The 18,527-nt window shown below is 52.0% G+C and overlaps 1 protein-coding gene across 4 annotated transcripts; it reads left to right on the top strand.

Annotated features, from left to right (window-relative positions):
* The first annotated feature begins 1,900 nt into the window (after positions 1–1,900).
* On the top strand, positions 1,901–15,120 carry AQP7 (aquaporin 7). Of its 4 annotated transcripts, none has more exons than XM_054726910.1 (8): positions 1,901–1,941; positions 4,867–4,984; positions 12,306–12,429; positions 12,835–12,972; positions 13,187–13,302; positions 13,503–13,720; positions 14,105–14,387; positions 14,994–15,120. In XM_054726910.1, exons 1-7 carry the CDS (start codon positions 1,916–1,918, stop codon positions 14,385–14,387), a joined length of 1,023 nt encoding a protein of 340 aa, XP_054582885.1. In that variant the 5' UTR covers positions 1,901–1,915; the 3' UTR covers positions 14,994–15,120. The 4 variants fall into 4 exon arrangements, with proteins under 4 accessions (XP_054582885.1, XP_028002232.2, XP_008140207.2 ...); XM_028146431.2 differs by having other exon boundaries at positions 13,184–13,302; XM_008141985.3 differs by having other exon boundaries at positions 13,184–13,302; positions 14,925–15,008.
* The last annotated feature ends 3,407 nt before the right edge of the window (positions 15,121–18,527 follow it).

Here is an 18,527-nt window from a genome sequence, read left to right as displayed (position 1 = left end):
GCTATGCCCAAGGGAAGTGTTTTCGAGCACAGGGCCTAGGTGTCCCACCCCCTGCTCAGATGGGGGCTCCCAGAGGCTGAGACCCAGGCTTCTTCTCTCCCACTCCAGAGTAGGGGCCCCCAGAGGACCGGGCTTGGCTTTCTTCCTCCCCTCTCAGACTGGAGTTTTCCTGCAAATATGGCTCATGTGTCCTCCTTCCCTTCAGACTGGGTAAGTCCAGGGCCTGAGTCTCTCCTTCCTCCTTCAGAATAGGGGCTCCCTGAGGACTGACCCAGGGTCTCCCCCCGAACCTCTGCACCAGTGGTTGTTGATCTCCAGAACTTTCCAATCCACATTCTGCACAGCTCTCCCCACAGCCAGAGACGCAGGAGCCTCTGGGGCCTCGCCTGGGCCTGGGGCCTGGGAGGGCTTCCTCTGGCTCTGGGCTGGACACTTGGCTTGGAGGACAGGTCCTTCCTCTGGGACCATGAGGCCCAGGCCCACTCTCAGCTCCATCTCTGACCTCACAAGGGCTGTCTCAGAACCTGGTTTCCATGGCACTGCTGGCAGGAGAAGTGATGCTATTCTGGGCAGTTCATCTGGACTTGGCTCAAGTGGCACGGGCCAAACCCCTGCTCCACTGACCTCTCCTCTGGAGGAGCAGAGCAGAGCAGAGCAGCCGTTGGAGCCGCCCCAAGAGGGCGGAAGGGCGGGCCCTAGACAGGGGACACAAGGACAACAGAGCCCCAGCTGGGGGAGCAGCCAGAGCTGGGGACAGTCATGGAGAAACAAGACTGAGACCTGCTGTAACTGCGAAGGCCCCAAAGTGGACGCTGAGGAATAAGGCATTTCAGCAGAGTGAGTCTGGCTCTAGGCAGGGCTGGGACAAGGGGACCTCCTCTGGGACCCGGGCCTGGGACTGCCACTCCCTGGGAACCATAGGGGGAAGAGGTGACCATGTGACCATCTGGGGAAGAAACCCCAGATGGGAGGTGAAGGCCTGGATGTCTGTTCTGGTTTCGTCCTGAGCTGCTGCATGACACTCTCTCTGGGCTTGTTTCCTCGCCTGTAAATTGAATGCTGGGAGGATCAGCGGTGGAGCAGATTGGGAGCATGTGTGGCGCTGGGCTGTCCGAAGGGTGAGGGGGTGGGACCAGGAGAGAGTGGATACCAGGACATTGGATTGACGCAGGAGGGATGAGGATCAGAGAGATGGGTTTGCTGGAGTGGTTTCTCCCCCTGGAGAGGCTGGGGCTGGGGCTAAAGCGGTTCTGCAATCAGGGCTAGGGTTGTGACCGTGCTGCAGCTAGAGGGAATTGGGCTAGAGAACAAGTGGGACATACAGGATGGGGAAACTCAAGAGTTATGTTGGTGCTGCCATTTGCAAGGAAATTGGGAATATAAGTCATTTCCAGGAATGGTGAGAAGGATAAACCTTGCTCTGAGGGGGGTATGGACCAAATGAATTTTGAGAACCTCATCCTGTGTGCATATGTGTGTGTAAGGAAGAGGCCCTGGAAAGTCACAGTTTAAGTCAGCAGCAGGAGGGCTTGAGGTGAGGCTCAAGGTAATAATAGCCGCACGTGAGGGTGGAGCCACTGCGGGGAGTCTGTGGTCATCCCCGCTGTCCAAAGTGTGTTACAGACATGGGGAGGTCAGAGGAGCTCTGAAGGGCCTGGTCCAGAGGTTAGGGTCCTGAGGACAGCATGGGTAGAGGGGGTAGGACTCCAGGGCCTCTTCCCATTGGCTGACGCACATCCAACCGCATGCCTACTCCCTGCCAGGTTGGCTGGGTTGAGGGGTTGGAACCAGTAGCAACTGGTCCTGTAGCTTCTCCTGGAGGCTGAGGTCTGATGAGAATGTGGGGCCAAGTTCTGCACCCCCAAGCCCTAGTGACCTCTCTTTGCTTCCACAGTATCTAAACATCACTGCCAGAATGACTCAAGCGGACAAAAAGAAGCGGTAAGCACCCACTCATTCCCCTATACCAGCCCCCATCTCCCACCCCCAGCGCACCCAGTGCCCTCTCTGCCCCACTCTAAGCCTCTCCCTCATGCCAGCTGATGCCCTCAGAAGCTCATGGGGCCCAGAGAAAGGGCCTCTCCCACCTGTGCCTATAGCGAAGCACAGGCTGGGCCCTGGGTGAAGGGAAGCTCAGAAAGACCTGGGTAAGGGTCAAGGGGTTGGTCAGTGGTGGTGCTCATCTGAACTAAGCTCACTACCTCTCACCCTTTCAGGCTCAGGGTTTTTTTGGGTGAAATAGAGGCCATAGTCCTTTCAATGGCCAAGGCCCTACCTACCTAGTCTGCTTCCTCTCTGACCTCTCCTACCCCACCCCAACTCTGCCCACCCCAGCCACACTGGAGCTTCCTTACTTCAGTCCTTTAGCGACTGTTCCTTTGCCTGAAATACTCTTCCCATAGTTAATTGTGTCTTTGCTCAAATGCCACATCTTATTTATTTATTTATTTATTTATTTAGAGAGAGAGAGAGAGAGCCGAAACCGGTTTGGCTCAGTGGATAGAGCGTCAGCCTGCGGACTGAAGGGTCCCGGGTTCGATTCCGGTCAAGGGCACGTGCCTTGGTTGCGGGCACGTCCCCAGTGGGCGGGGGGGGGGGGGGGGAGGGCGTGCAGGAGGCAGCTGATCAATGTTTTTATCTCTCTCTCTTCCTCTCTGTAAAAAATCAATAAAAAATATTTTTAAAGAGAGAGAGAGAGAGCGAGAGAGACAGAGAGAGAAAGAGAGAGAGAGAGGAGATTGATTTGTTGTGCCACTTATTTGTGCATTCATTGATTTTTTTTTTTTTATATTTTATTGATTTTTTACAGAGAGGAAGAGAGAGGGATAGAGAGTTAGAAACATCGACCAGCTGCCTCCTGCACACCCCCCACTGGGGATGCGCCCGCAACCAAGGTACATGCCCTTGACCGGAATCGAACCCGGGACCCCCGAGTCCGCAGGCCGACACTCTATCCACTGAGCCAAACCGGTTTCGGCTGCATTCATTGATTGATTCTTGTTCGTGCCCTGACTGGGGATCGAACCTGCAATCTTGGTGTATCAGGATGATGCTCTAACTCAGAGGTAGGGAACCTCCGGCCCATGGGCCATATAAGGCCTGCAAAATCATTTGGTCTGGCCCTGCCAAGGCGTTAGGGGTGAGTTAAATATTTGACCAAATACAGCAGGCTAATTTTTAAGTTGATAATTTGCATGGCTCATGGATGATGTTGTAAATATTCAAACGACCCTTGGCAGAAAAAAGGTTCCCCACTCCTGCGTCTAACTGAACTATCTGGCCAGGACTCAAATGCCACATTCTCAATGAGGTTCACTCTGACTGCTCTATTTAAAATCACACCCCACCTCCTTTTCCTCGCTCTGTCTTTCCCCGTAGGACATATTTCCTGCTCTATCCACCTCTCCTCTGCCTCTGTGTCACCTTCCCAGGACTGTTTTTGGGTCCCTGACTGCCTCAGGCTGCTCCTAGGCTCTTCTTCTTCGGGGCTAAGGAGGCCAGTCATGGGGGCAAGGGAACCATACATGGTGATGCATGGGAGCTGGAGTTGGATGGGAGCCAATGGATCATCCCGGCAACTCTATATCCCTCCCATGCGCAGCCCTGGGTTTGTTTTCCTGGGATAAGGACAGAGCAAGGACTGGGGTGGGTGAGCAATGAACATGGGGGCCCCGCCAGAAAAGTAAAAGGTGGTGTATCCATGCCTGGTTCACATTTCTCACTGCCTCTCCTTCCTCTGTGCCGCTGTGAGGCTGGGGAAATTTAGGAGGTCTGGGTGGGGGGGTGGTGATGTTGCTATAAGGGCAAGGTAGTAAGTGCCTAGTGTCAGCTTCAGGCAGTCAACGGGGAGGGTCACCAGTCTTAACACGCACCAAAGGCCACACTTACAGTTACCTCTACCCCTCTTTCTCCTCTTTCTCCTCTGCATCCCATCTCCTCCAGACTCAAGCTCTATCCCTCCCCACCCCCAATAGACGATAGAGCCTAAAACTCACTTTTTCCTCTATCCAGCCAATCATGAGTTAATTAAATAAATACTTACCAAGCATCTACCATGTGCCAGGCACTGCAGAAAGTTCTGGGGATCTAATGGAAAGTAAGACAGATGAATTCCCCAGTTTTTATTCATCCTACAATATATATTGGAACACCTATGTGTCTGGCACTGTGCTAGGCACTGAGAATACGCCAAGGAGTAAGATCCTCCTTTCCTCTCTCCCTTTCTCTCATTTGTTCACTCACTCACTCACTCACTCACTCGCTCAATAAACTTCTGCTGTGTTGACCTGGTTTTGAGCGGGTGCACTTTGCAGACCCCTCATCTTTGACAGAACCTGGTGCACATTTCAGGCCTCAGTGCTGTTTACAGAGCCTGGGAGCAGGCTTTGTCTCACCCTGTGCTGCGTGCAGAATGCCTTTCGGTTGTCAGGTCCTGCCTGATGTCTTGCCTGTGTCCTCAAGGTACCTGGTTCCTGCAGGCAGGCGGACAGATAGACAGACAACTGAGTTCCACCTTCCTCCCTGCTCTCTCCCAAGGCTCATTGGCACCACAGATTGCATTAATCAGGTCCCCAACTGCCCCCTCTGCAAAGTGGCCTTTGTTGGTGGGGTCTTCCTACTGGTACAGTCCCCACCAGAAAGAAGAAGCGGCATGACCCGTTTGTCTACCCCCAGCCCCTCTCCACGTCCCTGTGACACTCAGGTGTCTTTGATCCCAGCTGTCTCAGCAGCCCGGAGCAACAGGAGGTGTGTGTGGACAGTCCATTGGGTTACCCATTAACTCAGCCATGAGTTAAAGGGCTGATGGGTAGATAGCAAGTACACTTGAGTCTCACTTTTGCTTATGGGTTTGGGCTGCTGCTTCAGGTCCACCTGCAGGGCCAGGATGATCCCGTCGCCCGTGGTAATAAGGATGCAAGCAATACTGCAGAAGGAGATGGTGCGGGAGTTCCTGGCCGAGCTCATGAGCACATTCGTCATGATGGTGAGTGTCATGATGGGGCTCTGAGGAAGGGGCAGGAACCCAAGACTTCACGAGGCTGGGGCTCACTAAGGGCAACCCATGACCCCCTCCCATTGCTGGCCTCCTAGGTCACATTGCCCATTCCCCGTCTCTGATCTGGGAGCCTGAGGGGGAAGCACAGGAAAGTAAGGAGAGAGCTCTGCCTTCCTCACCGTCTTTTTGGGAGAGAAAGGGCTCATACGTTGTGGAGGCAGAACAAAATCATGGGCTGGGGAGTGTCAGGGGGCATGGCTGGAAGTGGGGAGAAGGGAAACCAAGAGGAAAGAGATTGGAGAGAATGTTGAGTGCCAGGTTTTTTCTTTTTTTTTTGGTTAATACTCATCTGAGGATATTTTTCCCCATTGATTTTTAGAGAGAGTGGGAGGAGGGGAGGAAGGGGAGAGAGAGAGAGAAACATCGATGTGAGTCACATGGATTGGTTGCCTCCCACACTCACCCTGACCGGGGCTGGGGACAGAACCTATCATCCAGGTATGTGCCCTTAACCAGGAATCGAACCTGCGACCCTTCAGTGTGCAGGCCAACGCTCTAACCACTGAGCACACAGACTAAGGCAAGTGTCAGGTTTTGAGAATTAATACTGAGGGCAATGGGGAGACACTGATGGTCTTCAAGCAGGGGAATGATGCGGTCAGATTTGGATTTTTAGAAGGAAATTCTGGGTGTAGTGTGGAGTCTCAGCAGAATGGGCAAGGCTCAGTGAAGTGAAGGGAACCAGTTAAGAGATTGTTGCAAAGACCTAGGATAGAGAATGGCGAATGGTCCAGGGGTAGAGAGGAAAGCACATGTTCGAGGCAGTTGTAGAAGATGGAATCAAGGAGGTTTCTTAAGCCATAGATGTGGGGTAAGTGCCAAGGGGGCCATTCTGAGCCCTGGGCCCAGCACAGGGCGAGAGGTCAAGTCAGTTGGGACATGATCAGGTGAGGTGCCTGGGAAGAAATCTAGGGGGTGTCGGCTGTAGAGGTCTGGAGCTCATGACAGAAGCTTGGGCTGGAAGTATGGAGTCAGAGTTCGTCAGAATATGGATGGTGGTTAAAAAAACTGTTCAGTGAGAGTGAATATGAAGAGACAATACGTTGAGGAGAGAGAATGAAGAATGGCACACAAAGGGGCCTGGGAAGTATCGGCCAGAGAGGTGGAGGAGAAAGTGGGCGGTGACCTGGAGTGTGGGGGGCCCACAGACAGAGAAGGTGAGAACTGACCAGGGTCCATGCGGTTTGACAACATGGAAGTCACTGGGGACCTGGCAAGGGCTCTTTTAGTGGGTGAGAGGACAGAAACCAGACCTCAGCCAGGAGGTGCGGTTTCTTGGAAACTCCCTCCTCTCCTGCTTCAGCTCTGCCACCTTCCCCAGCCAGCCTCTGCCCCTAAGCTGTAGCCATGCTTGTTTGCACCTTACGGAGGACCCAGGTCCATGGAAAGAAGGGGCAGCCTCTGGGAAGAAAAGTAAAGGCAGTCAGGAGCACGCCGGAGGAAGTGGGGGGAAGAGAGGCAGTGTGTGTGAGACAGTGTGAGCGTGCCTGAGTGTGTGTGTGTGTGTGTGTGTGTGTGTGTGTGCGTGTGTGTGTGCGCCCCCGCGCCAGGATAGGAGATGATGGGACTTACGGAGCCCACGGGACTCTGGGTGCCTGGGTCCTTATCCTGATCCTGCCATGAGGTCAGCCTGGAGCAGATCTCTCTGTGCCTCGGAGTGTGCCTTCTCAGTCATAAAATGTGCTGAATGGGGCCTTCGTGGGCTTTGGAGATGGGTTTGAATTCCGGCTCCGCTACCTTCTACCTGTGTGATCTTTCATAAGTATCTTAACTGTTAACACTCCAGCTTCCTCATTAGTAAACATGACACCAACATCGAGCTGGCAGACTTGTGTGAGGAAGATCAAGAGCCCAACACCCAGTTCACATGTAGGACCCCTGTGTTGGTGTCTGGTCATTATCACAAGTGCTCTAAGCTGCTCTCTCCTCCCAGCCTCCCACTCCTCCCTCCCTCATTACTCACCCTCCTGCTTGGCTCCTGGGCTATGAGGACAGCACTGGATTCTGTCCTGCCTTAATCCAGGGCAAAGTAATTCATTTATGACAAAACATTCCAGTCCCATGAGGGCTATTAAACCTTGGAACCCTGGAGGCAGGAGGGTGCTTCCTTGGAAAGCTCTTAGGGTAAAAGGCACCACCCAGTGATGCCTGCCCATGTCTGCGTTTCTCTTCCTTTTATGGAGATTATTATTGAGCACCTACTGCATGCCAGGCACTGATTCTAAACTAAGCCCCTTACATGCAATACCTTCCCAAATCCGCAGTTTCCCCCTCTGAGAAATTATCCCCATTTCTCAGAGGGGGAAACTGAGACTCCATGAGACTGGTACTTGCCCGAAGTCACATTTTAAGGTAAGATTAAATCCAGTCTAGTCTAACATCATGGTCTTGACCCTTAACCTCTATGCTCTGTGTCTTAGTTTAGTGATGGCAGGATTTCTGACCCTCTGGTTTGTTAACTAGCCCCCAGCTGAGATAAGGCCCTCACTTTCGGGCTCCAGATAGTCCAAGACCTCACTCCGAGCCTTGTTTTCCCCGTCTGTAGAGTGGGAGCAGAAACATTTGCCATTCAGAATTGCTGTGAGAATTAAAAGAAGTAACACATGTAAAAGAACTTTGGGAGGTTTAAGCTCATATAGGACATTGTGTTATTGTTATTTGTTGGGCCTGTGCCAAATTGATAGGAAGTTCAGTGAATCATCGGGGTAAAGGTTTTACAAGAAAAGCAAGTGTGACCTTGGGCTCCATTTACTGCGGCCAGGATGAGGGAAATGGGCTGTTCTACTCAATTCCTCTCTGCCATCTACGGAGAGTGTTGTCCTCGAGGCTGGCCTTCTGACTGTTGGAAGGACTTGGCCCCATTTACTGACCAGGAAGGGAGGAGCTGGGACATCAGGGAGCTGAAAAACCAGCTGTAGACGTGAACTGGACCATAGGGCAGGGGTTGCAAACTTACTCGCTCCAAGGGGCTAGAGAGAGAGAGCAACTCAGAGTGGAGGGGGCCTAACTGCAGAGCGCCGACCCGTGCAAGGACGCAGCTGCCACTGCTCCCGCTGACTGTTGCCATGCAGGGTGGAATGTAGGTTCGCATTACCTGGGCTTCTGATTCCTCAAGAGAAGCGGAAACTTCTGAGCGTCAAAACTAAGTTATCCAAACCAAGCACGTGTGTTGGATGGATTAGGCCCATGGGCTGCCACTTAGCAACCATGACACAGGAGACCAGGTGGGGTTTATTCGCTCATTCATTATTTTTAGCAAATGGCTCTGAGCTCCTACTTGGAAATAAGGACCCTTGATCTTCAGACCTGCCATGCTCGCTCCACTCCCTGCACTTCCTGACACCTCCCAAACCTGTCAGTCTGTCCTGACCTCACTCCCCACTCCCACATCCCATCTGGTTCCTGTCGTTTCCTGCCTCATCCTACCCTTAGCCCTAAGCTGGCCCACTTCTGGGCCCCTCTGCACCTGTCCTAGGGCTCTTGAGGAACGCAGTGGACCCTGCTCACTGCCTCTGCCCTACTCTATCCTGGCTATTTCACTTTTCTTCAGACTTCCCCAAAGCTGCTCTGTACTCTGCCTTTTATTTTATTGTTTTTTTCTTTTTTAAAATATACTTTTATTGATTTCAGAGAGAAAGGAAGAGGGAAAGATAGAAACATCAATGATGACAGAGAATCATTGATCGGCTGCCTCTGGCATGGCCCACAGTGGGGATCAAGTCCACAAGCCAGGCTGGGAATTGAACCGTGACTTACTGGTTCATAGGTCCACACTCAACCACTGAGCCACGCCGGTTGGACTGCCTGTTATTTATTTATTTATTTATTTGTTTATTTATTTAAAATATATTTTTATTGATATCAGAGAGGAAGGGAGGGGGGAGAGAGAGAGAGAAACATCAATGATGAGAGAGAATCATTGATTGGCTGCCTCCTGCACACCCTCTACTGGGGATCAAGCCTGCAACCCAGGCTTGTGCCCTTGACCAGAATCGAACCTGGGACCCTTCAGTCTGCAGGTTGACACTCTATCCACTGACCCAAACCGGCTAGGGCAGACTGTCTCTTTTTTAAATCAGCAAAGGGCTTGGCCTCCAGCTTGAAAGAGAAAACCATCAGTTGGGCTTCTGGGTCTGGCTCCTTACCCACCTGTCCCTCTCACCACCAGAACACACCTACCTGTGTATCCACATTTCTCCCCCTCCACTCAGGCAGGGCCCCTCCTTCAATCCTGTCAGTCGCATCCCTCAGTCTACTGAGATACTTTACCCCGTCTTTTCTCTCTCTCCTTCATCTCCAGCCTCTCCCTCTCTCAATCGTAACATACCAAAGTCTCTCTACTTAAAACAGCACAACACAGAACAAAACATCCCTCCCTTCATCCCATGAGCCCCTTCATTTATCACATTCTCGCTCCCTTCCTTCTCAGGCAGGTTCACAAAGGGAGGTCTACCCTGGAGCCCTTCAACTCTTCCTCGCTGCCTACTCACCTCTCAGCCTCTAAGACCTGGCTTCTGTCCCCATGGCCTGATGATACAGTGCTCACCACATTATTAATGACCTCTGGATTGTCACATCCAAAGGGAGGCTTTCTAGGCCTTCATGCACTTGACCCAAAGGCTGCACCGGACTGTGTGGACCACACCCTCCTTGGAAACGCTGCTTCTCCCTGATGTCCAGGACACATTCTCTCTTTGTTCTTCTTTCATGTCAACACCTGCTCCAGCGAGCATATCTAATGCCCTCCAGGCTCAGCCCTCAGGTGCCTTCTCACTCTGCGTCCTCTCCTGCTTTCCTCCTCCCTGATGGCTTCAGAAATAGTCCTCATGTCCACAATTCTCCAGGTTATCTATTTCAAAAACTCTAGAACTATCGAAGGGAAATACAATATGAGCCATATATGTAATTTTAAATGTTTTAAAAAGGTAAAAAGTGACAAGTGAAACAAATTTTAATAATTATTATATTTAACCCATAGAGCCAAAATATTACCAGTTCAACATGCAATCAATATACAATTATTAATAAGATTCTACATTCTCCTTTTCCTACTAAGTCTTTGATGAATTTGTACTTTACACTTAAAGCAGATCTCAGTTGGGACTAGCCACATTCCAAGCACATAATAGCCACATGTGGCTGGTGGCTGTCATATTGAATGATACAAATCCAGATTCTGATTTCCAGCAGTCTGGACATCTAGAGGTTCCTCGGAGTCAACATGTCCAAAACACATGGACTTTTCAAAGGAGGTGCTGAGTGTGGCCTTAAAGCAGACTGTCATTTTGTCAGGATCTAGGATCAGGTATTCCAGACAGAGGAAATAGCATATGGAAAAACAGAGGCATGCAGGGAGCAGTGTGATTGTTTGGTTTGAGGCTGTCTGGCATAGGTGACTGCCTGGGATTCAAATTCTGGCTTACTACATGCAGGCTGCGTACTTTGGCCAAGTCACTCAACTTCTCTAAGCCTTGGATTGTCCATCTGTCAAATGGGGAGATTAATAGTACCTAATGCATATGTTGGTGTAAGGGTTAAAGGAAGTGGAGATGTAACATTTACCAGTGGCTGGCACATAGTAAATTTTCAATAAGTGGTTATTATTATTTAGTGGTAATACTACTGCTGAACATAGAGAACACTGGAGCAGATATGAAACTGAGAGGCAGAAATTACGTCTTGAATGGAGGCCTACTGAGCTTGGACTTTATCCTAGAAATGAAGGGGTGCCAGTGAATGTTTGAATGAGGTGCTGACACGATCAGACCTCTGTGTTAGAAAGGTCACTCTGGCTGCAAGGAGCAGGCTGAAAAAGGTCTGGGGAGAATGTAAACAGAACTGCTTGGGTGTGGGGGAGCGGGGAGAGAAAGCTCTCATTTGTGACATCCAAGTTTCTGGTTTGGCCAACTGAAATGGGGAACATAGGATCTTTTCTGAGATTGTGAGCTTTCAACAGAGAGTCCAAGGTGCCTGGGAACACCCAGACTTCCAGTGGGTATCGGGAAATAGGGATCTGCTCCCAGGTGCAGGTTTTGGGAATTTTATGCAGTGGGCATAGCTGAAGCCACAGACCCGGTAAGAAGACTCAAGAAGAGTGACTGGGGCGAGACATGAAAGGGGCCAGGGACGGAGCCCTGGGATCATCCACACTCATGAAGCAGATGAAGGAAAAGGATGTGGGAAGGAACTGTAGAGAGGGAGGTGGGAGGAAAACCATGAGGGAGACATGTCATGGAGGCTGAGAGGAGGGACTTCCCAGGAGCAGAGTGGTTAAGAGAGTTAAAGTCAGCAGAGTCAAGTAAGACAAAGTCTGAAGGGACCTTTGGGAAATCAGAGGGCTGGAGTCCTCTGAGAGAGCTTTAGTCTTGGTGAGATGTGGAAGCAGAAGCCAGATTGAGGAGGGAGAGCAAGGGAATAAAGGAGCCAGGCAGTGGGTTCTTTCCTGGAGCCTGACACGGGGGGGGAGAGGTGTCCACAGGTGGACAGGAAGGCTGGGCTGAGGTGGGGAGGTTTACGTTTAGGAAGGAAGAGACAGGAGTCTGTGGGAGCCAGTCAAGGGGAGGGTGGAAGATACAGGCAAGAGGGAGGCCTCTGCAGAGGAAGGGAGAGGCTGGGAGCAGGTATCAGAGCTGAAGAGATAGGCAGATATAGATTCAGATGGGTGGCTGTAGGAGGTGGGGGTGTCACCTGAGGAGACCCAGCAGTTAGGGGTGGGTAAGAGCTAGAAGTTTAGGAATTACACATGAGGGCAAGAGAGATGTTGCTAAGGGTGCGAGTTAGAACCCCACTGGCTTCCAGGGCCGATGTGGGTGGGGGCCGTGGCAGACTCCAGGCATGAAGTTTGGAGATCCCTTGAAGAATCTTCCCTCAGGCTAGGCTGAAGTGTGAGATGCTCTGAGGGGTTCAATCCACAGCAGCCAGGTCCTCCTCGAAGCCCTGCCGTCCCCTGACCTTCAGGTGGGCTTGGGGTCTAGGGGTCTGGATGTGTCCGTAAGAGCCTCTGACTCCACTATCCCACTGTGGCTGCTTTTACACTCCCCACCCAGCTCTCACTGGTCAGGTCTTAGAGGCAACAGGGAGAGGTCATGAGGAGGGAAGTCTCTGGAGGAAGAGGGCATGGCAGAGGGTCTCCCAGGGCGATTTGGGGAGGCCCAGGGCATAAGGGTGAGGTGCCCGAACTGAGCTCTGCGCCCTCCTGTGAGGTTGGGGCTTCTGGGAAGGCAGCCCCCTCAGAGGCCCTCCCTTGCAGGTGTTTGGCCTTGGCTCCGTGGCCCATATGGTTCTAGGAGAAAATTTTGGGAGCTTCCTCGGTGTCAACTTGGGTTTTGGCTTCGGAGTCGCCATTGGAGTGCACGTGGCAGGGAAAATCTCTGGTGAGTGAGCCTGGGCCCTGCCCGACTGTCAAGACCAGGAATCCCCTGCAGGTTCTTCCTGCCCACCTCCAGCCATCCCCTTCTCCCAGTCATCCAGCACCTCCCCCCACTGCCCACTTGGAGGGAGCGTACCCGAACCCCTCTTTCTCACCCAGACCCTTCAAGGGCCTCCTTGACCCACCATTTTCACAAGCTGGGTCAACTCAGCCAAGCTATTTATTTTCTTTACTCCTCCCTTTCCTCAATGATGAAATGGAGATGGTGGTCTCTGCCTCGGGTCCTTGTGAGAGTTAGGTGAGCGTGCACTGCGTAAACGCTTGCCTCGTTATTATTGTTGGGGCTCTCCATGTTGCTGCTGCTGTTGGGCCTGCTGTCATTCTCCCGACACACCTGCCCACCCTGCAGGGGCCCACATGAATGCCGCGGTGACCTTCACCAACTGTGCACTAGGCAACTTGTCTTGGAAGAAGTTTCCTGTGTATGTACTGGGTCAGTTCGTGGGTTCCTTCCTGGCTGCTGCCAGCATCTATGGCGTCTTCTACGGTGAGTGTCCTGTCCTGGGTTGTCCACTTCTGGCCTCAGCCTCCTCCTCTGAAATATGGGCAGATCTGATCTCAGCGTCCTGGCCTGTGAAAATGCCTGGGAGAGAGAAGCCCTGGAGATGCTCCCAACCCCTGCCTCCCACCTTATTTCTGGGACGACAGTGGGGTTGATTGAATTAGGGGCAGTTCCACACTCTAATCTGTCTCCACAGCAGCCATTATGGAGTACTCAGGCGGACATCTGACAGTGACGGGGCCGATAGCCACTGCTAACATTTTTGCCACCTACCTTCCTGAGTACATGACATTGTGGCGGGGCTTCCTGGATGAGGTCAGTGGTTCAGGTTGTCCCTCCACAGGCCCTCCCCACTTCAGGAAGGGACCGGCAGGCAGCCCCTCACCACAGAGGGATAAGAACTCTGATGGGGACGGTACTGAGATATATCTCTGCAGGGGGTTCAGCCTGGGAGCACTGCTGAGGCCCTGCTTTGGCTAGGGGCCTGGGTGGCTGCTATGGCATCTGCTCCCCAGGTATTCGTTACGGGGATGCTCCAGCTGTGTCTCTTTGCCATCACGGACAAACGTAACAACCCAGCCCTGCCGGGGACACAGGCCGTGGTGATTGGCATCCTTGTTGTCGTCATTGGAGTGTCTCTGGGCATGAACACAGGATATGCCATCAACCCATCCCGGGACCTGCCTCCCCGCTTCTTCACCTTCCTTGCCGGTTGGGGCACAGAGGTCTTCAGGTAGTGCCCTGCCCAGCCCACTCCTTGGAGTTTTCGGTGCGTTTCCTGCATGTGGAGGGGCGGGGGTGATATGCGGAACAGCACAGGAGAGTCCTGCAGAGCTGCCAGGTGGTCTGGGGAGGCAGGAGTGGGTCTCGACCTCCCCTCTGATTAGCACGGATGCAGATCCTGCTTCTGGACTGAATGTACATCCTGCCCCAGATCAGCCCCTGTCCCTGAATCTGGGTGAAGCTGACCAGTGTCTCAGGCTCAGGGGTGACTCCTGGGTTAGGATGGGGGGTCACTCCTCTACTCTCAGGCCTACTCCCCGTCTCGGCGTGAGGTGGATGCAGCTGCTACCTCTCGTATCGGCCCCCTCACCAGGCCTCTGCCTCTTGCCTGCAGGGTTAACAACTGGTGGTGGGTGCCAGTGGTGGCACCACTCCTCGGTGCCTACTTAGGTGGCATCATCTACGTGGTCTTCATTGGCTCCACCATCCCACGGGAGCCCCAGATATTGGAGAACCCCGTGGAGTATGAAGACCACCGAACACCTGTACTGCCCACGACCATGCCTCCCCAAACGGCGAACTCTTCCCTCGCCTCTGTCTCTGTGTCCCTCGACAACAGAACTCCAGTGCAGCCTATCCCACCCTTAAGTGACAACATCCAAGTACAGCAATTCTAAGTAAGGTTATTTGCGACCCCATCCCCACAATAAAGCCCTGTCCCACAGGGGCACCCTTGCTTCCTGGGTGCCTCCTATGGCTAGGCTCCCCTCCTGGTTCTTCCAGGAACTCTAGGGTTATGCCATAGCCCAAAGCTAGAGAATGGACCTAAGAGGCCTCCAACTCCTTCCAGTCCTGGGAGCTGGGGTGCCCCCTGGGGGAGAATGGGGAAAGGCTACGGGAGGAACAGAAGATCAAAAGGTGCCAGGCACAGAACGGTGGACTTTGAGGCACAGGACAGGAAAGGGATGGCTTGGGGAAAGACCAACAGCTAGCTGGTAGGCGGTAAGATCTGGGGATACCCTGAGCTGCTACCCTGAGCTGCCCTGGGATAGACTCAAGACTCTCCCTCAGTTTTGGCCAGTCCTTGCACCAGATTAGACAAAGCCCAAGCATGTAGGTCAGAGTTTCTCAACCTTTTTTTTTTTATTTTATTGTCCTACCTCAGAAGCCATATGTGTGTGTGTGTATATACATTTTTTTAAATTGAATTCTAGAGAGAGAAAGAAAAATATCGATGTGAGAGTGGAACATTGATTGGCTGCCTTCTGCACACCCCCTACCAGGGATTGAGTTCTGACCGGGAATTGAACTGGCGACCTTTTGGAACACAGGATGATGCCCAACCAACTGAGCCACATCATCCAGGGCTAGGCCCCCACCTCCCCCATTACATGGTATTTTAATACCACAGCTACTAGTATACTGTATATCTGTTTGTGTATTTTATGTATACCTGTGCTTTATATACAAATAGTAAACTTTCATTTACGCCTTCCAATAATCAATTTTCTCTCTCTTGGGGGCAAAATTACCCCCCATCCTTGAAAATGCTTGATGTAGATGGACGGAAAGTATGTAAGGGATTAGTCTCCTCTTCCTTATTCCTGGTGCCAGAGCTGTCCCACATTACGAAACTCCAGAGCTAGAAAAGAAGATGCAGAGAGGCAAATCCTTCTAAAAGGTGTAGAGACAGGAAAAGGCCCCATGGAGTTCAAGGGGACAGGCCCAGAGGTTGGATGGAGGTAGGGCAGCTAGGAGACACCAACTCTGGGGCCAGACAGGAATCATCCTACTTTCTGGGACTCAGAAGGCAGCATTGTCCATGGTTCCTATCACTGCTTGTGTTTATCATTTCGGCAATTATTGAGCACCTCCTGTGTGCAGGCCTTGAGTGGAGGAAGCTGGGTGTTTGCCTTCGAGAAACACAGTCTAATGGGGACAGGAGCCAAGAGCTAAGTGGTGGAGAGGGGGCCACACGGAGACTGGAGGGCTCACAGAGGGCTCACGGTCTGATCTCAGAGCAGAGGCCAAGGGGCTTCCCAGAGGAGACGGGGCAGAGCTGGGGTCGGGGGGTACACTTTCAGGGGTTGGTTGCTGCCCTTTACAGACTGAGGGGACAGGGGGCAGAGGAGGCTGGGCTTTCTTCTGGAGGTGGGGACATGGAGAGAAGAGATTTAGAAAGTCCTCCTGAGCTGCTGTGTGCAGGTGGGTGGAAAAGGGAGATATTTGGGCCTGCAAGCAAGTATGGTGAGAGGCAATAATCGGAGAGGTCAGTGCTGGTGGGTGTGGAGAGGAAAGAAGGGTTTTGCTCAATAACTAGGAAGTAAAACACTCAGGACTTGGGCTGGCATTGGATGAAGGAGTGGGTGAGGACAAGGCAGGAGTCAGGTCTGACTTTCAGTTTCTGGCTTGGGCCTGTGACACTGGAAATGTCTCGACTGAGAGCAGAGCACGGGAGGGGAACTGGTTTGGAAAGGAAGGTAAGTTATATGGTGGACATGTTGAGCTTGAGTTGTCTATGGGACTTGAAGGGCAAGAGATATGTAGTCTTGGGCAAGTTACTCAACCTCTTTGGGCCTCGTTTTTGTTTTTGTAATATTATTATTACCTACCATTTGCATTGCTGTGGATATTCAATGGAATAAAACATATACAATGCTGAGAATAGTGCTTGGCACATAGTAAATGCTCAATAAACAATTATGTCTTTTGTATAGTCTGGAGTTCAGAAAAGAGTTGAAGAAAGAGATTGAAAAAGTTGTGGGTGTGTGGCTATAGCTGGGGCCATGGAAGAGTGAAAGGAGGGTCAGTGAGCAGGATCTTAGGGGCACAGCCAGGAGGAGGCTGTGAGGTGTGCAGTGGGCACCTCAAGAGGTGTGGCTGAAAGGGGGCACAAAGTGGATGGTCAGGGGGCATTGGAAATAATCCAAATGTCCATCAACATGGGAACAGATACTTACATTGCAGTACAGTCACATACAACAGATTTGATACATAAATAAAAACTAAGGCACAGTAACTACCTGCAACAAGGAAAAATTTTGGAGGCATAAAAAGCAATGCAGTAGACTGTATACAGTATGACACCAGTTAGACTGTTGACAAACATGCAAAAGTAACATATTCTTTGAGCAAACACATTATAAAACGACTTAAAAAAAAAAAAAAGGATGATTCTTCCAGGGATATAGGGTTATAGAAATGGGAGATGAGATGGGGAGGAGCATAGGGGTGGTGCAAGCTATTAATAATTTTCTAGTTTTGGAGTTGGGAAAAATTTATGGGTTACATGATTAAGCTTTTTAATATGTAACTGATATGTGTGTACATGGGTTTCATATATTTTAAAAGGTGACAAATGGCTATAGCATGAGAACAGGTGGTGGGAAGAGTAGTGGTGCTGAGATTATAGGGAACCCAGGGAGAAAGGAGAGAGGTATGTCTGACATCCCAGAGTGGAGCTTAACCAGGGAACAGGCCTGGGAGTAACCGGGGAAGGGCCCACAGCTGGAAGTCCCAGCCAACGGCTTCCCCCTGTGACACTGGATAAGCCTCTCTCTTCTCCTCTCTTAGCCTCAGTGGCTCTGTGAACACGAGGCGAGTGGCCTTTCTAATTCCTGGTGTTTCAGAGCAGCATGACCATAAGGCCTCAGTCACAGGTAGGAGAGGCATATATGGGTCCCAGGGTTCTGGTTGCTACCCTTCTCTGTCCCTCAGTGACTACTTCGGCCTTCTGGCATCTTCATGTCCCTGGGAGGTAGTCTCAGAGCCAAGGAAGCCAGTGAGTCCCTCCCGAACCCCTGCCTACTGTCCACTGCTCTGCCACAGGCCTGCTCTATGCCTGTTGTCATAACATCCTGCAGATTCTGATCCCAACGTCAAGCTAGATGAGCCCGACCCGTCACAGAGCATTTCAGTACAGAGCACAGACCCCTTTCATTCTCTTGGCAGATGTTGACTGAAAGCCAGGCTGAGGAAGGAGCCAGTGCTAAGGTTCTGAGGTGGGAACATGGAGGGGTCATTGCTGGAATGGGAGGGGGGAGTGAAAGGTGATGAGGTCAAAGAAGAGGGATAGGATAATGTGAGGCCAGGCCTAGAGGAGAGGGGAGACCAAAGCTTGGGGTAGAGGCTGGTGAGGGAGGTCTCTGGAGGAGAGAGGCAGGTTTCACTGCAGGGAGGAAGAAAGGAAGGACAGGATAGGAAAGAAAGCAGGAGGGGGCGGGGGGCGCAGGTATCATGGTGCCTGTGGTTTCTTTCATCTCGGTTCTCCTCTCTTATGCACGGGCGCACACACACTCACGGAATCCCTCCTGTAATCACTCCCTGGCTGGACCCAGGAAACATATCTGTGCAGCTCTGGGAGCCAGGCGAGGACATGAGCCACGGGAGTCCTGGCTTCACTCCCAGGCCCAGCATGGGCTGGATGTGTGACCCGGAAAGGACCCCCTCCCCTCTCTGGGCCTTGGTTTCCCTATCTGTACAATGAGGCCTCAATCTGTTGGTGTCTGGGGAGCCCCCCAGCTCTAACTTCTTCCAGAACTTGGAAGCCTAATGTGATGATATTACTTCCCTACCCACCCATGCCCTATCCCAGCTGAGGCTGTGGATGGGGACAGGGGTGGGGCAGAAAGAACTACCAGCCCCAGGCTAGGCCTCTCCAGGGCATTGCAGATAAAGGTTTGGTCCTCAGCCTGGTGGTCCTGGCTTTGGGAAGAGCCCTTACTCCCTTGTCCAGCCTGTTCTCCCACTCCCACTCAGGGCCTCTAGGGGACAGGCACCCACAGGTAGCACCCTGGTCTGGCTGGTCTGTCTCCTCC

Source organism: Eptesicus fuscus, chromosome 15, assembly GCF_027574615.1.
Source record: "Eptesicus fuscus isolate TK198812 chromosome 15, DD_ASM_mEF_20220401, whole genome shotgun sequence".
In the NCBI taxonomy this organism is placed as follows: domain Eukaryota; kingdom Metazoa; phylum Chordata; class Mammalia; order Chiroptera; family Vespertilionidae; genus Eptesicus; species Eptesicus fuscus.
This window is presented reverse-complemented; position numbering and strand designations above follow the sequence as displayed.

Bases quoted from the DNA above. Each gene is read 5' to 3' on its own strand.
- AQP7 (XM_028146431.2), top strand. From the start codon at position 1,916: ATGACTCAAGCGGACAAAAAGAAGCG. The intron at 4,985-12,305 runs GTGAGTGTCATG...CCTCCCTTGCAG, and splicing joins TGAGCACATTCGTCATGATG to GTGTTTGGCCTTGGCTCCGT. The intron at 12,430-12,834 runs GTGAGTGAGCCT...CCCACCCTGCAG, and splicing joins CGTGGCAGGGAAAATCTCTG to GGGCCCACATGAATGCCGCG.